The 24132-nt window shown below is 36.1% G+C and overlaps 3 protein-coding genes and 1 non-coding gene across 4 annotated transcripts; all 4 read right to left on the reverse strand.

Moving 5' to 3' along the window:
• Window positions 1-3336: 3336 nt before the first annotated feature.
• On the reverse strand, window positions 3337-4149 carry LOC132644442 (late blight resistance protein R1-A-like). Its single transcript, XM_060361036.1, has one exon. The coding sequence runs from the start codon at window positions 4147-4149 to the stop codon at window positions 3337-3339; it is 813 nt and encodes a 270-aa protein (XP_060217019.1).
• A 5552-nt stretch (window positions 4150-9701) lies between these two features.
• LOC132644444 (late blight resistance protein R1-A-like) lies at window positions 9702-10514 on the reverse strand. Its single transcript, XM_060361037.1, has one exon. The coding sequence runs from the start codon at window positions 10512-10514 to the stop codon at window positions 9702-9704; it is 813 nt and encodes a 270-aa protein (XP_060217020.1).
• A 4927-nt stretch (window positions 10515-15441) lies between these two features.
• TRNAV-AAC (transfer RNA valine (anticodon AAC)) lies at window positions 15442-15515 on the reverse strand. The gene has a single exon. It is a non-coding gene; the product is annotated as a tRNA-Val (tRNA).
• Window positions 15516-16203: 688 nt separating this feature from the next.
• On the reverse strand, window positions 16204-20415 carry LOC132645685 (growth-regulating factor 9-like). Its single transcript, XM_060362818.1, has 4 exons — window positions 20148-20415; window positions 19771-20034; window positions 17998-18588; window positions 16204-16959 (listed from the first exon to the last, which is right to left on the reverse strand). Exons 1-4 carry the CDS (start codon window positions 20188-20190, stop codon window positions 16622-16624), a joined length of 1236 nt encoding a protein of 411 aa, XP_060218801.1. The 5' UTR covers window positions 20191-20415; the 3' UTR covers window positions 16204-16621.
• Window positions 20416-24132: the final 3717 nt, after the last annotated feature.

The following is a 24132-nucleotide window of genomic DNA, read 5'->3' on the forward strand; positions in this document are numbered from 1 at the left end:
AAGCCAGCCTCCTGGGTGCTTCACTAAACTTACACTCTAAGTACTCTGTCTTGGTCCTACTCAACTTAAACCCTTTAGACTCCAGAGTTTGTCTCCAATCCTCCAGCTTAGCAATTATACTTACTATTGTAATATAATTGCTTGCACACAAAAAAAAAAAAAAAAAAAAATATATATATATATATATATGGTTTCCTTATATATAAGAGTAAACCAGTGTTTAAATATCTGAAAGAAAGAAATCACATGTTTTAAAGTTTTTCTTATCAATATATAGTTTAGTTTACTGTCTTTCTATAAGTAACTTTATAATTTAACGTCGCAAAAAGTTCAATGTGTAATATTCTCTCAGCAAATTATATTATTGCAGTATCAATTTTAAATTAAATTAAATGCATGTGTTAGTCCGTACCTCTCTCAAAATAGGGGGAAAGTCTACGTACGATCTACCCTTCCCAGACCTCACTTGTAGGTATACACTGGGTATGTTATTTTTGTTATTGTGTTAGTCCGTGGCCTAACTGACGTAATCTTTTATTTTGCAATTACGAAAATAGTCATTGCATAGTTTGTTCGGAATACCAAAATAATAAATTTAAAAGATTACAAATGTCAAAATTGATTAAGTGATAAATATGTATGTGAAAAGCGTGTGTTGTATAATTGTATTCATTAAACTAGCATAAACATCAGGTATGGATAAGTATACTCAAATCATATGTTGTATATAGATTTAGAAAAGTAGTTCATAAAGTTATCTAACAGGATAATAACATTGAGATAGTTATTCATCAATTATAAGAATGTCTTAAATAAGTTTCTCGCAATCTGATATCAGCTTTAGGCCTCCTACAGTATGAATTAGTTTATTCTCTCTAATTATTTTCTATCCTTTGGTAATCAAATCCAAAAAGAAAATGAAAAGATCCTGCTAATTGCATTTCGCTTACGTTCCCCTTTTCCAAGTTTTCTAACTAGACCCGATTTAACGAAATGTTGAAATCCCCAATGCCCTCCAAAGTCACAAATGAAATCCCTGCCCCTATAATGCCCCAAACCGAAATTCCAAATTCACGGTCAAAAATTCCTATGAAGCAAACGCCAAAAACCCCAAAGACAATAAATAATCTACGAAACTATACTATGTTTGAATTTCATTTAAGGAAGGAAATGGGATACCCGGTAATATGAATTTTGTGGTATTATCGCACGGACAGAGCCAGTACATTGTGGTAGGTTATACTTAAGGAACGAATTGAGAAGTACTAAGGTCACAATATATAAGTTTCTCTCCCAATTTAGTTTGTCTTTTGGTAGAATCTTGGTCTAAGCTTTGATCAAGATGCATCTTTGAAATAAGTAATAATCGAAAATGGAGCTCAAGATGACAATACAAAATAAATAAGCTTCGGTCATGCCTCTCATTTTTTGATGCAGTGCCAAAAAAGATAATTTATTTTACCGCACCAGAGTTGCTAAAAAAATTCTTGCTACATGTATATTTTTATTGAGTTTACTCTTTAAAAGACTTATAGGGCCATTTAATTTGGCTGCACGCAAGGGTGAGCTAACCCCAAAAACCCGTCCTCAGTGGATTGCAGACTGCAACTCGCTTGCATGAGGCAGGGATCGCTAGTAATCATCTGATTGTTGAATAAAAGTCTTCAAGTTGTAATTTCCCATTTCATCAACTTGTATGTCTTTGATTTCAATCGCTGATATTGCAGCAGATAAGCTACACCATTGCACCTGAATCATCTGTAAATAAGTGTTGTAACCAAAACAAGAGGGGATTTCCTCAAGCCGCTCACATTTTTGCTACAACAGACACTCAAGGCTTGGGAAGGCGTCATCTGAGGCATTCCATCGTGCAATGTTCAGAAAGTCTAGTTTCAAGAACTTGAGTCTCTTGAACTACCCATCATTCACATCCCATTGATCCCCCTCAAAAGCTTTGAATGCTAACTTAAGAACCTCAAGATTTTCCAATGCACAAATTTCACTCCATGGGAGGCGAAATTTGGATAGTGTCAGTTTCTTAAGATTTGAAGGGAAGCTAAACTTACAAGGACTCAGAATTGTGCCATGGTATAACACTTTGAGAGATTCAAGCTGATTAAGGAAGTCTAGAACCGGCAACTGGTTGCAGCTCTTCCTCAGCTTCATACAATAACCCCATGTTTCTAAAAATATGCATCTCAGCTTACGAAGACCAGGAAAGCTTTTCATTTTGTCCCCAGAAAATGAGAGAGATGGGTGTGGAAAAGGTTATCAGATTATCTAATCGATAGGGTGTAATTTCAAAAAAGGCGCAGTTATTAAAGTGCACATGCCTCAACCTTTTCATTTGAAAAATAGCATGTGGCAATGAAACCTCACCTTTGTCTCCTTTTACTGATAATGTTTCAAGGTTCCAAAGCTTGACAATTGACGATGGGATTGATTGCATTCCACCTCTAACTGCCAAGAACCTTAAATGGACAAGCGACAATATTTCCTCAGCAAACCGGTTACCCATGTTAATGCACTCTAAATCCAACACTCTCAGAAGCTTAATGTTGTGACAAACAAATGATATGTTGAAAGCGCTAGTCTCATCTGGAAAGGCACGCCTTGTAGCATGAAACAACAGGGAGCGTGTTGGGAATAAAATAGACCCGCAAAATAATATTCACGGTATTAGTGATAAACGCGGAACACTAAGTTATGGTTAAATCAGCAAGAATAAAATGCAGCAATAATGACACCAAGATTTTACGTGGAAACCCTTCTGAATAAGGGAAAAACCACGGTCAAGAGGAGCAGCTGATATCACTATAGTAAGGAATTTTACACTGTGTAGTCACGAGTATAAATACTCCAAAGACCACTACACACTCAAAAAGAAAAACACTCTTTTGATTCTTCCGACCTCACTACAATATCACTCACACTCTATTTTTCTTCACAGACTATTTTTTTACAGTCTATGGAATACCTCACTTTGCTCTCACTCAGATGTATTGTCTGAGATTTTGGTGTGTATAGCAAATGATCTTGGTGATCTAACAAATGATAGAAAGCTTTCCTATTTATAGGGATGAAATTGAGCTATTGATGTCATCAGTGACATCACTTGAATGTAGAAAGTCAAGATGTTCACTATGAACACATTCAGTAGCCGATTTTCTCATTTCAACAATAGCTGCCAATTGTATATTTTGTCAAAAGGAAGAAAAAACTTTCTTCCTTAAAATAGGGGACTGGACCCCACAGAGCGAACAGTTGGCCCGCTAGACCTTGATTGGACAAATTGTCTCCGGTCACAAATAATTCGCAGCCTGCGTTGCTCATGTATTATTGGAGTCTTTGGAGGACCAAAATCATGGGTATCAAAACCGTAATTATAACTATAGGAAAAGGGAGGAACTTGTTCTTCAAACTTGTTGTCACGTGCAACAGGCTTTCTTCCTCTGCCTTTTCCAAGCAAAACTTGTGTAACAAATCATGAACACGACATGATTTCTCCCCACCTATGGATCTTCTTTTGGCAACCATTACTAGATTCCTACTTATCAGATTCATCAAGTATTCTTCTGCAATATCCTCTTGTTTCTTTGACTCAGCTTTTTGTACAAACCCCTCAGAAATCCACAACATAATCAATTTTGAGACTGGAATCTCTTGATCCTCCAAAAATGTTCCAAAATACAAGAAGCAAGATTTCAAGTGATGAGGCCAATGCTTGTAACTCAGTTCTATTAAGTCCATCCAGTTGTGCTCTCTATCACTAACCAACTTAGAACTTAAACTGTCCGTCACACGTTTCCAGCTGTTTGCTTTATCCTCTATCCTACAGTTTGGTTTAACCTCCATATTGCCAAGAATTCCTGCTACCAAAATGATAAAGAGAGGCAGTCCTTGACATTTATCTGAAATTTCTTTTCCAACTTGCAGTAGTTTAGTAGGGCAGCCCTCCTCATGAAACAACTTCTTTTGCAGTAAATTCCAACTTTCTTGTTCGTTAAGAAAACAAAGATAATGAGGTTCACTGCATTGTTTAGCATACAGAGCAACTTCGTTAAAGCGGGTTGTCATGATAATTCTGCTTCCATTGTTGTTATCTGGAAAACACATCTTAAAATCATCCCACACATCAGTCTTCCACATGTCGTCTGTAACAATGAGGTACCTCCTCCTCTGTAATCTTTTTTTCGTTGTTGCTCCTCATCCATTCTCCTGATCAAGTAAATGTCCTCAACAAATTGATATAATAATTCTATTAGCAGCTCTTTCTTTTGATATAATTGAGATACACAGCACCAGCTCCTACCTGGAAGTGCTGAGAAACACTTTCATCATTGAACACTTTCTTGGCAAACGTTGTTTTTCCAAGAGCAGGCATACCAACAATTGAAATGATGTCGAGCTCCGCTGGTCCCTTAATTAGCTTTGCAACTATGGTTTGTGCCTCATCCTCGAAACCAACTAACTCTTCATCAAATAATGAAGAGTTCTCTTCTGAAGCAAAAACACTTGGAGACTCATGGTCTCTCAAAGCACTCATCTTCTTATCAAAGATTTGTGTCTTAACAAACATAGTCTCCAGTATGACATCGTCTAACAGACGATGCCATAAACAGGAAGGCCTTACAAGAAAAGAGTCGATAATGTACTCGATCCTGTAGAACAAATGTATAATGTGTGTGCTAAGGACGTTCAACTCATCATCCTCATCTAGATACGCAGCATCCTTGAGAAATGATTTGAAAAATTCAAGCTCCTGCAACACGGTCTCCAATTGATGTTTCACAAGAGCAATTGAATCAATTTTTGAGTCCAAAAGCTGTACACTGGCTCATTCCCACAAATCTCCCCACAAATCTCCCCCTCCAGTCCCATTCACTTGAAGGAGGGTACACTGGCTTTTAGTTTGAGTGCATGCCGACAAGTTCTTTGCACAGTTCGAACTTGTCTCTCGATACCACCTTGGTCAGCATATCTGCAGGATTTTCACTCGTGTGAATCTTCTTGACTTGGAACAATTCGTTTTCCAATTGCTCACGAATCCAATGATATCTGACATCGATGTGTTTTGTTCTCGCATGGTACATGGAGTTCTTGCTCAAGTCTATTGCACTCTGATTGTCACAATAGACAACATACTCCATTTGCTGCAATCCAAGTTCTTGAAGGAATCTCTTGAGCCATATCATCTCTTTGCCAGCTTCAGTAGCCGCAATATACTCCGCTTCCGTTGTAGATAGTGCAACACACTTCTGCAACTTTGACTGCCATGATATAGCTCCCCCTGAAAAAGTAAACAAATATCCAGTAGTGGATTTTCTGTTATCAAGGTCACCTGCCATATCAGAATCTGTATAGCCCTTCAAAATTGGATTTGATCCTCCAAAACACAAGCATTCATCTGATCTTCCTCTTAGATACCTGAGTATCCACTTCACAGCTTCCCAATGCTCTTTCCCTGGATTTTTGAGAAATCTGCTAACAACACCGACTGCATGAGCAATATCTGGTCGAGTGCATACCATTGCATACATTAAACTTCCGACGGCAGAGGAATAAGGAATCTTGGCCATTCTCTGTTTTTCCTCTGTTGTTGTAGGACACATCTTTTTGCTCAATTTCAGATGACCAGGAAGAGGTGTGCTAACCCACTTAGCACTCTTCATATTGAAGCGCTCTAGTACACGTTCTATGTACTTTTTCTGCGACAAATAAAGCTTCTTTTCATCTCTCGAACGAGTAATTCTCATGCCCAAAATCTGCTTAGCATGACCCAAGTCTTTCATTGCAAAAGACTTACTCAACTGTTTCTTCAACTCGTCAATCCTGGAAGCATTTTTGCCTACAATCAACATATCATCCACATATAGCAGAAGGATGATAAAGTCACCATCAGAAAATCTTTGTACAAACACACAGTGATCCGAAGAAGTCTTCTTGTAGCCTTGCTCCCCCATAACAGACTCAAATTTCTTGTACCACTGTCTGGGAGCTTGCTTCAATCCATAGAGACTCTTCTTGAGTTTGCATACAAGATTTTCTTTACCTTTTGCCTTGAAGCCTTCAGGTTGTTCCATATAAATCTCCTCTTCTAAGTCACCATGAAGAAAAGCAGTCTTCACATCCATCTGCTCAATCTCCAAATCAAGACTAGCAGTCAAACCAAGAACTGTCCGAATGGAGGACATTTTCACGACAGGAGAAAATATTTCGTCAAAGTCAATACCTTTCCTTTGACCAAATCCCTTAACAACCAATCTAGCTTTGTATCTGGGCTTCAAGCTGTGTTCTTCGGCTTTAACTTTGAACACCCACTTGTTCTTCAAAGCTCTCATGCCCTTAGGCAAGTTCACCAACTCATAAGTATGGTTCTCACGCAGAGATTTCATCTCATCTTGCATGGCTTCAATCCATTGATCCTTGTGCTCATCTTCCATGGCCTCCTCATAACATTCAGGTTCTCCCCCATCAGTGAGTAATACATACTCATTAGGTGAATAACGGGAAGAAGGAACATGCTGTCTAGTAGACCTTCTAAGTGGAATATCTGACTCATCCACGACTTCATGAGTAGGAGCATCTACTTCATCAATAGCAGCATCGTTATCATCATCAACATGCTGATCTGGAACATGATTCTGGGCATCACCATCGTCGTCGAGCCCACCAACTTCATCAGCATTTGTATGAGGAACTTGATCAAGATTAACTAAACCTTCAGAACTTGAAGATTTTATCTTCTCCGCTTTGTTAATATCTTCAATGGTTTGATCTTCCATGAAGATAACATCACGGCTTCTCACAACCTTCTTCTCAATTGGATCATATAGCCTGTAACCAAACTCATCAAGGCCATAACCAATGAAGATGCACTGCCTTGTCTTGGCAGTTAATTTCGACCTTTCAACTTTAGGCACATGTACAAAAGCTTTACAACCAAACACTTTTAAGTGGTCATAGGAAACATCCTTTCCATACCAAACTCTGTTTGGAACATCACTTTGCAAAGCAACCGCAGGGGATAGATTAATAACATGTGCAGCGGTCAATAAAGCCTCACCCCAAAAGGAATTCGGCAGCTTTGCTTCAGAAAGCAAACATCTGACTCTTTCCATCAAGGTCCTGTTCATCCTCTCTGCTAAACCATTAAGCTGAGGAGTCTTAGGAGGAGTCTTCTGGTGTCTGATACCCTGTTGCTTGCAGTATTCGTCAAACGGTCCACAATATTCACCACCGTTATCAGTACGAATATACTTCAGCTTCTTTCCAGTTTCTCTTTCAACTGAGGCCTGAAACTGCTTAAAGACACCCAACACTTGGTCTTTAGTCTTTAAGACGTAGACCCAAAGTTTCCTTGAGCAATCATCAATAAAGGTAGCAAAATAAAGTGCACCACCCAAAGTCCTTGTCTTCATTGGACCACATAAATCTGAATGCACCAACTCAAGCAACTTTGTCTTTCTTGAAGGAGGATGAGACTTGAAAGAAACTCTATTTTGTTTTCCAGCCAAGCAGTGCTCACACTTTTCTAATTTAGCACTTTCGAAATTTGACAATAATTTCTTTTTGGCCAGAACATTTAGTCCTTTCTCGCTAATGTGGCTAAGCCTCTTATGCCATAACGTTGAAGAGCTATTGCTCTCAACTGCATTCACCATATCAACACAGGTAGAGGCCGTAGTCCAGTATAGACCACGACGCTTTTCGCCATGAGCCACAATCATGGAACCTTTAGTAAGCTTCCACTTTCCAGCACCATTGGTACTGACATATCCCTCATCATCCAAAACACCAACAGAGATCAAGTGCAAACGAACATCAGGTGCATACTTTACATTGTTTAAAACTAGTTTAGTTCCAATACTAGTTTTCAAACAAATCGTTCCAACACCAGCCACCCTGGATACAGTCTCATTACCCATACTCAAAGTTCCAAAGTCACCCGGAGTATAGGATGAGAAAAATTCCTTCCTTGATGTCACATGAGATGCGGCACCACTGTCCACAACCCAGCTTGACTCATCACAAGCAATATTTATCAGATCCGCATCAAGGACAGTAACAAGATCTTCTGTAGTGACAGCGGCAACACGATTGCCATCTTCTTTCTTTTCCTCCTTTTCTCTATTCTCTTTTTTCAAAATCCGGCAGAACTTCTTTGTGTGCCCTTTTTTCCCGCAATGATAGCAGTCAATATCTTTAAGTCTGCTTCTGGATTTGCTTCTATGATGTTCTCTATTTTGAGAACCACGATTCTTGCCTCTCCCCCTAGTGTCAGTCACCAAGACATCTGATGAGGAGGAACCTTGAGATTTTCTTCTCATCTCTTCATTTAAAAGACTGCTCTTGGCAAGATCCATAGAGATCACACTATCCGGAGCAGAATTTGATAATGAAGTTCTAATAATTTCCCAAGAATCTGGTAGGGAACCAAGTAGAAATAAGCCTTGAATTTCTTCATCAAAATTAATACCCATAGCAGATAACTGGTTCATGATCCCCTGAAAAATATTCAGATGATCTGTCATTGCGGAACCATCGTGGTATTTTAAACCCAACATTTGCTTTATCAGAAACATCTTGTTATTACCAGTTTTTCGAGCATACAAACTTTCAAGATGCTCCCATAGGGTCCGAGCATGTGTCTCTCCAGAAATATGGTTCAACACATTATCGTCAACCCATTGTCTAATAAAGCCGCAAACCTGCCGATGCAACAAATTCCACTCTTCATCTGATTTATTATCAGGCTTTTTATTTCCAAAGACAGGTTGATGAAAATTCTTGACATACTGCAAATCTTCCATTTTGCCCTTCCAAATGGCATAATTTACGCCACTCAAAGTAACCATTCTACTAGTGTTGGCTTCCATCGTTTATCACAAATACAAATATTATTTTATTCGAAGACCAAAGTAATTCTTTTCTGATGTGGAAGTTCAGACTGTGCTGCAACCACAGAGCATACTCAGACAGAACCTTGGCTTTGATACCACTTGTTGGGAATAAAATAGACCCGCAAAATAATATTCACGGTATTAGTGATAAACGCGGAACACTAAGTTATGGTTAAATCAGCAAGAATAAAATGCAGCAATAATGACACCAAGATTTTACGTGGAAACCCTTCTGAATAAGGGAAAAACCACGGTCAAGAGGAGCAGCTGATATCACTATAGTAAGGAATTTTACACTGTGTAGTCACGAGTATAAATACTCCAAAGACCACTACACACTCAAAAAGAAAAACACTCTTTTGATTCTTCCGACCTCACTACAATATCACTCACACTCTATTTTTCTTCACAGACTATTTTTTTACAGTCTATGGAATACCTCACTTTGCTCTCACTCAGATGTATTGTCTGAGATTTTGGTGTGTATAGCAAATGATCTTGGTGATCTAACAAATGATAGAAAGCTTTCCTATTTATAGGGATGAAATTGAGCTATTGATGTCATCAGTGACATCACTTGAATGTAGAAAGTCAAGATGTTCACTATGAACACATTCAGTAGCCGATTTTCTCATTTCAACAATAGCTGCCAATTGTATATTTTGTCAAAAGGAAGAAAAAACTTTCTTCCTTAAAATAGGGGACTGGACCCCACAGAGCGAACAGTTGGCCCGCTAGACCTTGATTGGACAAATTGTCTCCGGTCACAAATAATTCGCAGCCTGCGTTGCTCATGTATTATTGGAGTCTTTGGAGGACCAAAATCATGGGTATCAAAACCGTAATTATAACTATAGGAAAAGGGAGGAACTTGTTCTTCAAACTTGTTGTCACGTGCAACAGGCTTTCTTCCTCTGCCTTTTCCAAGCAAAACTTGTGTAACAAATCATGAACACGACATGATTTCTCCCCACCTATGGATCTTCTTTTGGCAACCATTACTAGATTCCTACTTATCAGATTCATCAAGTATTCTTCTGCAATATCCTCTTGTTTCTTTGACTCAGCTTTTTGTACAAACCCCTCAGAAATCCACAACATAATCAATTTTGAGACTGGAATCTCTTGATCCTCCAAAAATGTTCCAAAATACAAGAAGCAAGATTTCAAGTGATGAGGCCAATGCTTGTAACTCAGTTCTATTAAGTCCATCCAGTTGTGCTCTCTATCACTAACCAACTTAGAACTTAAACTGTCCGTCACACGTTTCCAGCTGTTTGCTTTATCCTCTATCCTACAGTTTGGTTTAACCTCCATATTGCCAAGAATTCCTGCTACCAAAATGATAAAGAGAGGCAGTCCTTGACATTTATCTGAAATTTCTTTTCCAACTTGCAGTAGTTTAGTAGGGCAGCCCTCCTCATGAAACAACTTCTTTTGCAGTAAATTCCAACTTTCTTGTTCGTTAAGAAAACAAAGATAATGAGGTTCACTGCATTGTTTAGCATACAGAGCAACTTCGTTAAAGCGGGTTGTCATGATAATTCTGCTTCCATTGTTGTTATCTGGAAAACACATCTTAAAATCATCCCACACATCAGTCTTCCACATGTCGTCTGTAACAATGAGGTACCTCCTCCTCTGTAATCTTTTTTTCGTTGTTGCTCCTCATCCATTCTCCTGATCAAGTAAATGTCCTCAACAAATTGATATAATAATTCTATTAGCAGCTCTTTCTTTTGATATAATTGAGATACACAGCACCAGCTCCTACCTGGAAGTGCTGAGAAACACTTTCATCATTGAACACTTTCTTGGCAAACGTTGTTTTTCCAAGAGCAGGCATACCAACAATTGAAATGATGTCGAGCTCCGCTGGTCCCTTAATTAGCTTTGCAACTATGGTTTGTGCCTCATCCTCGAAACCAACTAACTCTTCATCAAATAATGAAGAGTTCTCTTCTGAAGCAAAAACACTTGGAGACTCATGGTCTCTCAAAGCACTCATCTTCTTATCAAAGATTTGTGTCTTAACAAACATAGTCTCCAGTATGACATCGTCTAACAGACGATGCCATAAACAGGAAGGCCTTACAAGAAAAGAGTCGATAATGTACTCGATCCTGTAGAACAAATGTATAATGTGTGTGCTAAGGACGTTCAACTCATCATCCTCATCTAGATACGCAGCATCCTTGAGAAATGATTTGAAAAATTCAAGCTCCTGCAACACGGTCTCCAATTGATGTTTCACAAGAGCAATTGAATCAATTTTTGAGTCCAAAAGCTGTTGCACATTCTCAAACAAAGTATTTATGAACCCCAACACACCAATCTCTGGGAATATTGATTTTGTTGGCAGGTTGAGATAAATCTCTCCAGACTTTGGCTTTATGGATTCTACCTTTTTTAACAAACCAATGACTGCAAGTTCCAATTCTTTGGCAGAGTTTTCATTCATTTCTCTTTTCTGAAAGCGATGGACGATAGAGTCTGCATCTATTACTGTAGCTTCGATGACTGCTGAGACATCATCTAATTTTCCCACCATTGTTGGCTGCTCTGGTGGAGAAATAAGGAAAGTCAGGATGAATCTGAGCTCTTTGTGAAGTGTTTCAAAGTGATCCTTCACAAAAGTTCTTGCCTGAGATTCAAGCACCTCGTTGAGATCCTGAAGGAGAAAATCAACAAACGAACCAATAAGCTCATGCATTAGATGACTCTATGATCCTGGTGGTACCAAACCTTTCAAAGGTAGAACATAGGCCTTTGTGACCTCTGGCTTATTGGGCTTGATGGTCTGAATTATCAGATCAAATAACACACCACTAGTCATGTCTTTATCAGATGTGTTGCCCAAACAAGGGAAAGACACATAAGTTGTTGCTATAGCAGCCACAACTCCTATATGATCCACCACAGCTTGCAATTTCTCATGCTCAACTATCCACTTACTTACGAAGAATAGGAAATTCTTGAGAAACTCGAGCTTTTCTTGAACAAATTTAATTTCTTCCTTTTGGGAAGAACTCAAAGCCTTCTGAAATTGTAGTACATCACCAAAATTCTTAATGAGAAGCTTAAGGTGCCCCTCCACAAGTTCACTGTTCAAACAAGAATTGAACGGCGATGAGACGAAATTCTGAAGGACTTGATGGATCTGTGGCTTTAGCAGGCTGATCTTGTCAAGCTTATCAAATGCAAGAACATCCCAAATATTATGACCATAACAAACAATATAGTGAAACTCAGTTCTTGCATTTCTGATCAAATCTTGAAGGTAATCGAGGAGATGACTGAGTTCGCCATTATCGTCTTTGCACCATTTAGAAGCTGCTATGAAAAATGTCCTGAAAAATCTGAGCTCCATGTAGAAAGGTCGTGTGTCATATTTACAGTTTGGCCAATGCTCGCATACCTTCTCTATGCATTTCAAAGGATCATTGTCATAAGGATATGCCATTTTTCCTTCTCTTTAGCTTCCAATGAAAGCAAATACTATGTATATTTTTTGTTTTGCAGTTGGTTTGGAATGTAGAATTTTGTTTTGCTGCAACTTTAGGCTAGAGGAAACTTAGAATTAGTCGAACTTGAATAACAAATATTTCTTTAGTCTTTTATGCCTAATAAATACTAACAAATAGACGTTGACCCACTAATTGAGGCGTTGACTCTGAGAGGGGATGGTGACAGCAATTGGTTTTATACTCTGCCAATTCACGTTGAACCAATGGAGATTCCAACGTTGTTTTGAGGAAGGGATGAGGATCAAATTCTTTGTTGGAAATACTTACTCCTCCAATCATTTTACATCAAATCAAATAATTTAATCTTAACGGTTACAAATTAAATCGGAAAACCATATTACCTTTTTTTTTTTTTTTTTTTTTTGCTTGTTCGTTACTCATTAATACTTCATTTTTCTTTCCTCTAGTTTGACCATGTGATAAAGGTTTGTAAAGAGTCCCTGCGTTCCACCTTATTTGATACTATTTTCTTATTAGTCCATTAGAAAAAGAATGACATATTTGTATGTTTCTTTAATGAAAAGTTTTTGTAGCTATACAAATGCTATAGCATGTTTAAGATCACAAATTTTTAAACCTTAGGGTCACACAAATGTTATGGCATGTTTAAGACTACAAAGTTCAAAAGTCTTCCTTTTTTGAAGAAAACAAATTCATGCCTAATTAAATTACACCAAACAAATTGAAATAGGTAAGTAAGAAATGGTAAACTATGCACTTAATAGCAACTTCCGAGATCAACTTTGAAACATAAAAAACTGATTGATCCAATTTTTGAAAAAATTATAACTTGTGGACCTGATGGTAGATTCAATATGTCAATTTTCTTGAAACACAAATTAAAATGATTGATTCCTGTTGATATGACTCATACCAGAAGATGGCAATTCCTTACAAAGAAGACCAAATTCTTGAGGAACTCGAGCTTCTATTGAGTATATATTGACAAGCTTTCGAACCGGAAACCTTCAGTGTGTTAGACTGACGTGATAACCAACTACCCCACGACACCTTTGCTTCCCTTGAAAATTGTATATGGTAAAAAAAAAAAGGGGTAAACAAAAACAAACATCCAAAGATAAAGTTTTGGTTTCGGATTTTATCTAAAGTGTTCCATTAATGCTCAGATCTGGTGTTCCTATACCACCATGTAAATGATCTGTTTTCATTTTTCCGTTCATTCATGTTCCTTTGTTTCTTGTTCCAACAATGTTCGATCATAGGAGATATAGTTTGTATATTGACCATAAAGCACGTGAGTTGTGACCAAGATATTTGAAAAATCTAAGGGTAAGTTTTATGGTACATACTGCTAAAAGTTTTCATATGTCAAGTTTTTAGTGTTTGTGAGGGATTTAGTATTAGCATATAATATTTAGTACGAGTTTCAAATTAAACCCAACACAACACAAACTGATATGGTAATAACGAACGATCATGCATATAGAATCCTAAACCCAAAATAACACAAACTGATATAATAATAATGAACGGATCATGCATATAGAATCCTAACATAACTAGATTTGGGTTTTCTTATCTCTATTTGGCACTTCTATATAAAGCTTTGTCATTCTATAAGATTTTTAGTTATACCTACACAGAGAAACCTTATATAGTAAAAGATACCCCTTGAACATCAATATTTCACCATGTCTTTGTTCCATCTTCTCATCTTTTAGATCACAAGATTCGTCCAATTTCTTCATTGTACAATTTCTATGGGGTCGTGCATTAGCAAAAAGTCTTCCAGCAGGAAAAACAAGGACAACATAGATAAAGGCCAGATGAAAATATCTACACAAAGAAACAAAGTTAGAGTAAACAATACCCTTGAACATCAATGCCAAAGCGTGTACCAGACCGGGTGGAAAACCAAAAAAGAAAATCAATATATCATCATCTCTTTGTTCCGTTATCTTCTTACTTTATTCTCGTCTTTTGGATCACAATTCACAACATTCTTCCAGTTTCTTCATTCTACAATTTCAATGGGGTTGTGTATTAGCAAAACGCCTTCCAGCAAAAAAAAAAACGAGGACAACATGGAGAAAGGCCAGACAAAATATGTTTATTCATCATCAACTATACAAGGCACTAGCACACGTAATCGCAAAGCCTATGATGATACTGGAATTAGTCCGTTTTATTTAGGAACTACTCTGGCTAGTTCTACTTCTTACCCTGATGCCGGTGGTGGCGGTCACCACCATCATCACGGAGGCGGCCACCATCATCACAGTGGTGCTGGTGGTGGCGGTGGCGGTCACCACCATCATCATGGTGGTGGTTATGGAGGCGGTGGTTTTGACGGTGGTCACCATCATCATTACTAAGGCGGTGGTGGCTGCGGAGGAGGTGTTGGTTTTAGGATATATTGGAATAGGAGTAGTATATACTATATAGTAGTATTAAATAAGATTGCACCAGTATTTTTCATCACAGTGTAAATCAAGATCATGTCATGCCCTTTTCTTCTTTTTTTTTTTTTTTTTTTTTTTTAAACAAAGCATGCATGGGTTTAATTTGTGTTCTTTTTCATCTGTCGAATTCTAATTAATCTCAGTTGACGATATGCAATGTTGTTAGTTGTAGTCAAAATTTCTTCCTCCAATCTATTTTGCTGTTTTAACTCCTCCCTCACTACAATTTTCATTATGTATTGGTCGCACCAAAAAAAGTACTTAAACAGATATGGCTGCCTTACATTAAAATGTAAACCGGTATTTAAATATGTGAAAGAAAAGAAATCATGAATTCTAAATAAATAAATCAATAAGGAGAGCAATATTTTTTAAAGTTTTTCCTGTCACATAATTTAGCTCATTGACTTTCTATAAGCAGCTTTTTGATTTAACAATGCAACTGATATTCCATGAGATATTACATTACTTCAGTATAATTTCCCAAATTATTCTGCTTTTTCCCGTCAAAACATACTAACATTATTCCTAATAAGGTTTAGTCCATGTATATATAACTTGAATCAAACGAAAAATAATTCCAAAAAGTGGCTTCGCCCGGACTCGAACCGGAGACCTTCAGTGTGTTAGACTGACGTGATAACCAACTACACCACGAAACCCCTACACAGATTGATTCCTCTCCCCTTTTTTATTTGAGATTATTTTTGTTTCCAACAATGTCATATCATAACATATGTGGTTTCGGCTGCAAAAATTAGTGTTATCTCAAAAAGAACGTTCATCATTGGTTTGTAAAAATCTTTTCTAACATTATTTTTACAATCTATTTACTTAATGCAGTTAAACTAGTTGTTAATTACTAGCTGTTGGAGAAACACCTACGTACACTACTTTGTTGAACACAAATGATTATAACTTCTCTTACCTACACTCTTTTTTCCCCTATATAAAAAAGTTGGGTTTTTTTTCTTGAAATCTATTGTTTCTGCTCCCACTTAATCACTGGAAGAGCTTGTTGAATCTTGAGATACTTCGTAGGCCTAATAATATTGTTTTCGGTGTGGCTAAATATCTTTAAGAACAGCATCATTGATAAGCCTCAAGCTAAATTCTATTCTCCATAAAGTACCAACATTTTGTACATAAGATAGAGAATCTGACCAATTTAGATTTTTATTCAACAAGTCTAAGGTAAAGCTTTATTGGGACTTCAAGAGACACAAGTTCATTTTTTATTTTTTTATTTTTGCCTTTTATGGTACAAAAGAACTTCATGTCATATCTATAGAAGAGGAAAGAAGGCATTGTTAGCTGTTCTGTTGATAGTTTCCATGATACTTCAAAAAGTCCTGGTAATAACACATCTTAATTCCCCGCACTATCAGTCTTCATATTGAGTGATAGATAAATTCATACACAAATCACAATAAGATACCATCCTGAAAAAGAAAATTTTCGAATACGGAGCTCAGACCTTCTAAAAGTAGTCATCAATTCGCGCGGCCGGAGATAGGAAAAGTTCATGTCCATCTGATCCCAACAAACCTATTACAAAACGGAATTTTCAATCCTAAAACATCTACAATCTAGGGACTTGTACATGACCATCGATAACCTATTACAAAACGGAAGTTTCAATCTAAACATCTACAAACTAGGGACTTGTACATGACCATCGGTAACTACTACACAAAACAACTTTGATCACTTCTCAAGTTCACACATCTTGCCAAAAAAGACATCACAAAGTCTCCGCGATTTTCAACTAATGCGACACAAATGCTGGTATTTCATCGGTTATAGTGGTGGCATCACTAGTACTGTTACTATTAGAATCATCATCTGTAATGTTTTGAGGACCTGGGAGTGTGTAGATGGAGAGACTGGTGTTCAAGTTTCTTCCAGTAGCATCATTTTCGGGTTGGCAAAATCTGTACGAGGAAGGCTTAGAAGGCGGGACAACAACCAAGTCAGAGGCTGCTACCCTTTTTCTTTTGGCACCCCTGTGCATGTGAATCTCACAGTACTTTTGACGAGGAACAACATTCCTGCTGCATCTCCATTTCTTACCATCTGATCTTCTGCACCTCTGCCCTTCAGTTTCTGAACATTTGTAGTTACAATCAAAACTCAAGTTAGTGCTGCATGTTAAGAAGCTAATGTACCTCATTTAATTTACTCTTAACATTCTGAGAATATTAACACCAAGATAAGGCTAACGATATTATCCACAATCATCAAAGTTTGCCGAGCTACTAAAAGGAAAGTTAAGCATAAAAGAAACTAACTTCTCCTTCCACCGTCACAGCTTTAATGCAAAAGGATAAACAAAAACTAGAAATAGTTGTAATAAGTCAGCCATCATCTCCCACATGTCCTATATGACACGCTTCACCTATAACCTGAATCTTTTTTTCAGATATATGCAACAGAAAAAGTAATGAAAAGGTGAGAAGTGAGGTTACTCTGAAACATATCGGATTGGCTGAGAATTGGAAAGAAACAAACTTATTTGTTAAAAAAATACAGAGCCTCTACTATCATTACCAGCCATCTTTTCTCCGATAGGAATACCGTGGAGAGAGTGAGGATCAACTAGGCTTTGGCATTATCAACCAGAGAACTAATGGCTCTACTTTTAATGCTAACTTTCTAGGATTTAGCTCCACCGCGCTCCTTCGCTCCCCTACAGGCCATAACAGTTATAAGAAATCCAGCTCATCCTCCACCCACTTCACAAGATCCTCAAGGACCTTGAAGTTCTAACAGAACATGTTAATGCTTGCTTTCATAAATATCATGAATAGCGAACTTAACTCGTCTAAGTAGCACAAAAGACCAAGAAGCTAGAATTACAATGATCCTTCTTCCGCGCCAACTTAACACCTGGTTTGCCTGATTTAACCCATTTGCCTACCTAACGGAAGAGGAAGGGAAGTCTGCTATGGTGGATTCCTCTAATAGTTCCATGAGGCACCCAAAAAATTAGGTACTGCTTGGAAGAACAAAATCTACTAAATAATCAACAGCAAGACCTTCTTCCAGGAAAAGCATGCAATTTTTTCAGTTCTTAAACCGATGATAAAAAATGAAGAGGGAAAGAAATTGCTCATTGATAAAATATTGGATTTTATGATTTACCTGTAGTATGTTGCTGATCACTCTTCGCAGATATTCCATTAAATGGAACCAAACCGCCATAATTCCTAGCATCTTCATAATTCTTGCTTTGGTTGGTTTTGCATGGACTAATACGATTGGAATCAATCTTCATGCTATCAGCATTGTTACCAGCGAAGAAAGATGGGATTCTTAGGCAAGTTGTTGTGTCCTTTCTATTGCAAGTCATGTGTTTGTCTTGTTTCTCACCAACGTTGCTGGAACTGATGAATCTTGGTATAGCAGATGAGTCCTGGATGCTGTTGTTTTGGTTATTTCTGGTACTAGAAGACAAACAGGAAATTTTACTAGTGGTAGGAGCACATTTGCTGCCAGGGTCATCAGAACTAGCATACGGTTTGATTCTCTTGGAAGTGTTACTTTTATCATCTGATTTCATAACATATTCGGAAGCTTCCACAGGCTTTCTTGAACGTCGACCCCTATGCATATGCTGTTCACAGTACTTCTGACCTGGAATCACATCCCTTTTGCACCTCCATTTCTTCCCATCAGTTCTTCTACACCTCCCTGGTTCAGGATCTGTCATGCTCGTATAATCAAATCGTCCCACTGCAACCAGCATCCATATTAGAAAACATTACGACAGGCTTCAAATATCCTAAATATTCACAAAACCAAGCTCTTCATTGAGTAATGAATCTACCACGGAGAAACATTTACTCTAGCCCTTACCTATCAAAGAATATTCAGCACCAGATATTCATTCCCCAAATCAAGCTAAGTATGATATACAGACTTCTAGAAATTAAAATCACGAGTAAGCTATAAGCTTTTTAAAATTTAGAGCTCACATAGTAGGAATGACGTAACAGACAACGCTTTCCCCTAACACTCTGTTGGGAGGAAAAGATGGCGGAACAAATGGACACGATTCACCAAGGATCAATCTTAATTAAATACAGGGCAAATGTTTATCATAAAATAAAACTTACATCAATGACGACCACCACAAGGATGCATCTCACCATATAGTCAATTAAACAGTAGAGCCAATATCATAGGAGAATCATAAAGCATTGCAGACTTCAGAAAATCAAGGCAAAGGAAAAAATAAAACTACTGTAATACAAAAGGAAAAGAGCCAAAACTCAAAAGGAACAGAATCCAAAAGCATTGCAGTGTTAGAATCAGGGGCGGACCCATGTGTAAAGTTTGGGTGCTCCGGCACCCATTAACTTAATCACGGAGTGTATAATTGTATAGAAAATATAAAGGAAACAGATATAAATAGTTAATAGAGCACCCCCGAACTCAAAATTCCTGAGTCCAGCACCCCCGAACTCAAAATCCTGGGTCCGCCTCTGGTTAGAATATCGCGTAATCTTTTCCAGCATGAACTTCATCCAATGTACTAAAAAGATTTAGAAACCTAAAAATTCATTTCCAATAGCGTAAAGTCGGTTTAATGTTCTTGGGATCTCAACATTCTTTCTTATCAATAGGGTTTTCAACCTTGTTATTCAAAAAAGTGAAGTTCAAGTATATAGAAACAAACACCACAGTTCCTGTACTAGACTACTGAAAACAAAAGGAGAATCATCCAACAGTTATTCAACAGTTTAACCAAAAAAACACACTCTTGAATAGATAGCACCAATTTGGTAGATAAAAATAACAGAAGATGGACAAAAACATGCTTAAGGGAGTAAGTATGCAATTGTTCAGTTCTTGATGGAATAACCAATCACAAAATTAAAAGGACAGATTAGAGCAAAAGAAGAGAAACCTTACAGGTAGGATACAGTTTGTAGATTCCACCGTCAGCAAAGCCCAAGGAACTGGAAACACTACTCCAAATGGTGAAAAAGAGATGAAAAGGAACTGGAAGACCAGAAACTATGTACTTAAAAATCACAGCTTGGACCTGGAGTTGATAAAACTGAGCTGATGTAAACACAGACTTGTCATTAGCACTTTTTTCTTCTTCCTTAATCACATGGCCTGAATCTCCATAGCCTAAAGACAGTTCTATGCTGGGTGGTGACTCTTCTTTTCCTTCACCAAAATCAACATAATTTCATCAGTAACACAAACCCCACAAAGAAAAATTTAATCTTTAACACATACATATAAAGGAAAGAGAGAGAGAAAGAGAGAAAGGGAAAGACCAGAGAGAGAAAGAGGGGTGGCAGATGACAGATGAAGCTGCATTTCTTGACTTTATTTCATGGGAGTAGTAATTTCTTGGAAGGGAAAAGCAAAACCTGCAACTAAACCAACCCAAGACTTACAAGCCAGAAAATGGAGAGGGGATCAGTTTCTGAGAGTACAGCTGATAGTGCTGACACTTGCCACAGAGGCGTCAAGGCAAAAATTGATGAGCACAGTAGGAGAGAAAAAAACAATAAAGAAATGTCCTCTCTCCCCATTTTATGCCACATGCATTAAGTTTTATATATATTATAATAAATAATAATTTACTATATAGGAGTAATTCAAAATTCAAAATTAGATTAACAAGAGAATTAGAATTTGTATGTATAGAAGAATTGAAAATTGTGTATATAAAACAGAAGGAGGTATCATCAGGTATGAACTTAGGAAACTCCCCAAAATGCAAATAATATATCAAATCTCAGCCCGTCACAATCTATAGGAAGGTGTTTGATTATGCACGAAATTTAAATAAAAAGAAATATTTTAAAAATTTGTGGTAAAATAAGTCATAAAAATTTATATGGTTATAACTCATTTCATTAAGGACGAAACGAAATGTTTGAAATTATTATTATTAGATATTGAAAGATAACATTCTTTTTGAACTGACTAAAAATGAAAGAATATCACATAAATTGATAAGAAAATGTTAAGAATATAATTAAATAATAAAAATGTGTTATCTCTAACAATTTAAGCTTTTAAATGAGATGATCACACACGGAAAGAGTATTGATTCAATAACTACTCTCTCGTTTTTTTTTTTTTTGTTTTTTTATTTATGGTGTTTAATAGAATATGTAATATAAGACATATTGACTTACACATTATATTAGTAGCAGTTGAAAAATGTTGAGAGTAATAGTAATCGCAATGTCTTAAATGTATTTTTTAACTTTGAAGTAGTTGAAGAAGTTATTAGTGTATCTAAATTAATAGAACACGAGAAAACGAGTAGTAGTAGTAGCTAATTTTAAAGATGAGTAATAAAAAGACAAAAACAGCTAGGATTATAATGGAACAACAACACGGCACTCAACCAATGAAGAAAACAAAAGAACTTAGGTCAGGGGTTACTCATTACTGGCATGCAATGTGGCAGCTGCCATTTTTTCCTATGCTTTTGTCTGTGAACGTGAACATGTAATGTAATTAAAGTGAGTTGTCAGATATTTTCTGACATTATCAGTTCTTACAACTTTAAAGGTGAATAGCAGAGTGGGCAGAGACAGAGTCCATCAGAAGAATTTCGTGATATCTACTAGCACTAAGTACTACTACTACCACCCAGTTTTTATGTCTTTGCTCTATGATCAACCCACTAGCTTCGCCCTTTGTATATCCGACACTGGCACTCAGTAGCTCTTCACTACTCTGGAGGCCATTTGCTTCAAATAATGTAGAGTGTGAAGCCACTTTACTCTTGACATATTGGGTTTGAGAAATAATACCCCTTTTATATCATTAAATAGGATAATAAACTTCCTTGATCTTAAATCAATGACTAGAAATGAGTTGAACTATTTCATATATTATTAAAATGTCAAAACTGACCTTCAATTAATCTGAACTATAACATGTACCCTTTTAAATGACTAAAAATTTAAGCAATACCATTTTATAAAAATTAAATGTCATACCTCTTTTTTTAAATCTTTTTTCTTTTGATGTTTAAAGTCTCACTTTGTTGCATGAATTATTATTATTATTTTTGTAGAGCTCCAAATTATCTTGACCATTTTATTTAATATTACTAGTGGTGAAAACTTTATTTCATGATTTTCATCCGACCAAAAAGAAATGAAACTTTATTTCAACTATTCAATTTGTATAAAAAGTTATTCAATTTCCATATCATTCTTACATAGCATAAGCCTATTAATTTCAAAAAAATAACTTTCAATTTATGATAGACTTTTATACGTTTTTCAGATCAAGAATGAAAAATTATCAAAACAATATTCATCAATATTGTATATAAGTGAGTAAATTTTATTTAACAATCCTAAAAATTTGAGATTAGAAAATAATGCCTCGCCCTTCTCTTGTATTATTGAATAAAAACTTTATTTTAGTTAACCTTTTCAAATAATTTAAAAAAATTAAGTATCGTATCACTTATTAACTATATTTATATTAGAGATCTTTTTTTTATTCAAAGTATTACCAGTAAAATAGTTTACAAAATAATTAGACTTTGAGTATATAAGTATAACATGAAAATAGAAAAATGTGTTACAAAAATTTAGTTGTTCTAGTAAATTTAAATACTAATAACAATAGAAATAACGAGATATATCAAGACATTTTTTAAGTTTGAGCTCTAAAATAAAATAAATATACGATGAAGCCTAATGGCCGGGTTTTAAAAACCAAAAGAAAAAAAATGCATAAATTTAATTATAAAATACCATTACTTAAATATTTTAATTACTGAAAAATATGTCACAATTTATACTACCAACGGTCGTTTTTGACATTTTAAAAATATATGAGATAATTTAACTCATTTTTAGCCATTGATTTAAGATCAAAGGGGTTTATTGTCCTATTCAAAATGTGAAGGGGGAATTGTTTCCCAAAGCCAATATGTTAAGGGGGTAAAGTGGACTTCACTCTAATGTAGACATCATTTTTATGTTAGATAGTACTCCCTCCTTCTAAATTTATTTACAGTTTTATTTTTTTACACGTCCTAGAAAAATTTAAAGTAGGAGGAGTTTTAACTATATTACATTTATTTATGTCTTACGATATAATGTTTCTTCATTGAATATTTATTTTATTAATGCGTCATTTTCTATAATTGAGGTGTTTGTAGCCTTCAAAAAGATTACCACTAAGGGTCAAATGAGGAAAAAATAATTAATTTTGTCTTGGACTTCTAAAATGACAAATATTTTGAGACACCATTTTTAGATATCAAAACATAATTTGAGCCAGAGGGAATATTTGATGTTTTGCGAATATAACATGTTTAATTCGATGTTTGCTTTATCAAAATAAAAGTTTATTCCGGAGGAGAAAGAAGATATAATTTTCTTCTAGTGGGTAGAGAAAGAACACAGTAAATTAGCATTATGTCCTTGCCATTTCAATTGTTTAATTTATGTATCACTATTACTAATATTTTGTATTCTTCATTTTATTCCGCATGAATAATAACATATTTATATAACTTACACATGTTAAAAGGGGCAAAACGTATCAATTGGTATATAACTTATACCAAATTTTATGTAGGTAAGAAAAAGATAAAATCTAGGTTCAGTATTAGCATGTACGAGCTAGCCATCAATAGACGGATATATATTTTTACCGCAGTCTCTGTATTGAGTATAGCTTTTTCTCCATTAGGCTCCTATAAAGGCGGGAGAATTGGACTCCGTTATATTTTGCACCCCTAACGTATGTCCTTTTGTGTGATATACACCATGTCCATTTTTTATTAATTTTTTTACTATTCGTACCCTAAACTCCTTTTTTTTTTTTTTTGTAAAATAATGAAACCGTGTTTTTTTTCTAAATTTTCCATGAGTGCAAAATAGGAATAGGAATACATATAATAAGAAAAGAAATGACACAAAATTTAAAAAGAGTGGTTTCATTATTTTTGTAAGAAAATAAAGAGGATAGGATGCGAATTATAAAAAAAATGGCAGGGTGCATATCACTAAAGAGGACCTACGTTAGGAACGCAACGGACTATGAGAATTGAGAAGCTCCCTCTCCCTTGTCAAAGCTTAGTTATCCGTGAATGAATGAGAACTCATTTTGATTGTTAGTTGGCTAAAATAATATGTAATAAGATGTATTAATTCCTTATCGTTCCTGGCAAACAGGCCTTTAGGTTTTCATACAATATTGAAGTTGAAATTGGAAAGGAATATTTGGAAATTGACCTTGGTTGTTTGGGGAGAGGAAAAAAACAACAAA

The sequence above is a fragment of the Lycium barbarum genome, chromosome 6 (genome assembly GCF_019175385.1).
Source record: "Lycium barbarum isolate Lr01 chromosome 6, ASM1917538v2, whole genome shotgun sequence".
NCBI lineage: Eukaryota > Viridiplantae > Streptophyta > Magnoliopsida > Solanales > Solanaceae > Lycium > Lycium barbarum.

Excerpts from the sequence above, each read along its gene's own strand:
- LOC132644442 (XM_060361036.1), bottom strand. The coding sequence starts at position 4,149 with ATGTGGAAGACTGATGTGTGGGATGATTTTAAGATGTGTTTTCCAGAT.
- LOC132644444 (XM_060361037.1), bottom strand. The coding sequence starts at position 10,514 with ATGTGGAAGACTGATGTGTGGGATGATTTTAAGATGTGTTTTCCAGAT.
- LOC132645685 (XM_060362818.1), bottom strand. The coding sequence starts at position 20,190 with ATGCAGCTTCATCTGTCATCTGCCACCCCTCTTTCTCTCTCTG. Across the intron at positions 20,035-20,147 it reads CACCCCTCTTTCTCTCTCTG|GAAAAGAAGAGTCACCACCC; the intron begins GTCTTTCCCTTT and ends ATTTTGGTGAAG. Across the intron at positions 18,589-19,770 it reads CTACAAACTGTATCCTACCT|TGGGACGATTTGATTATACG; the intron begins GTAAGGTTTCTC and ends TGCTGGTTGCAG.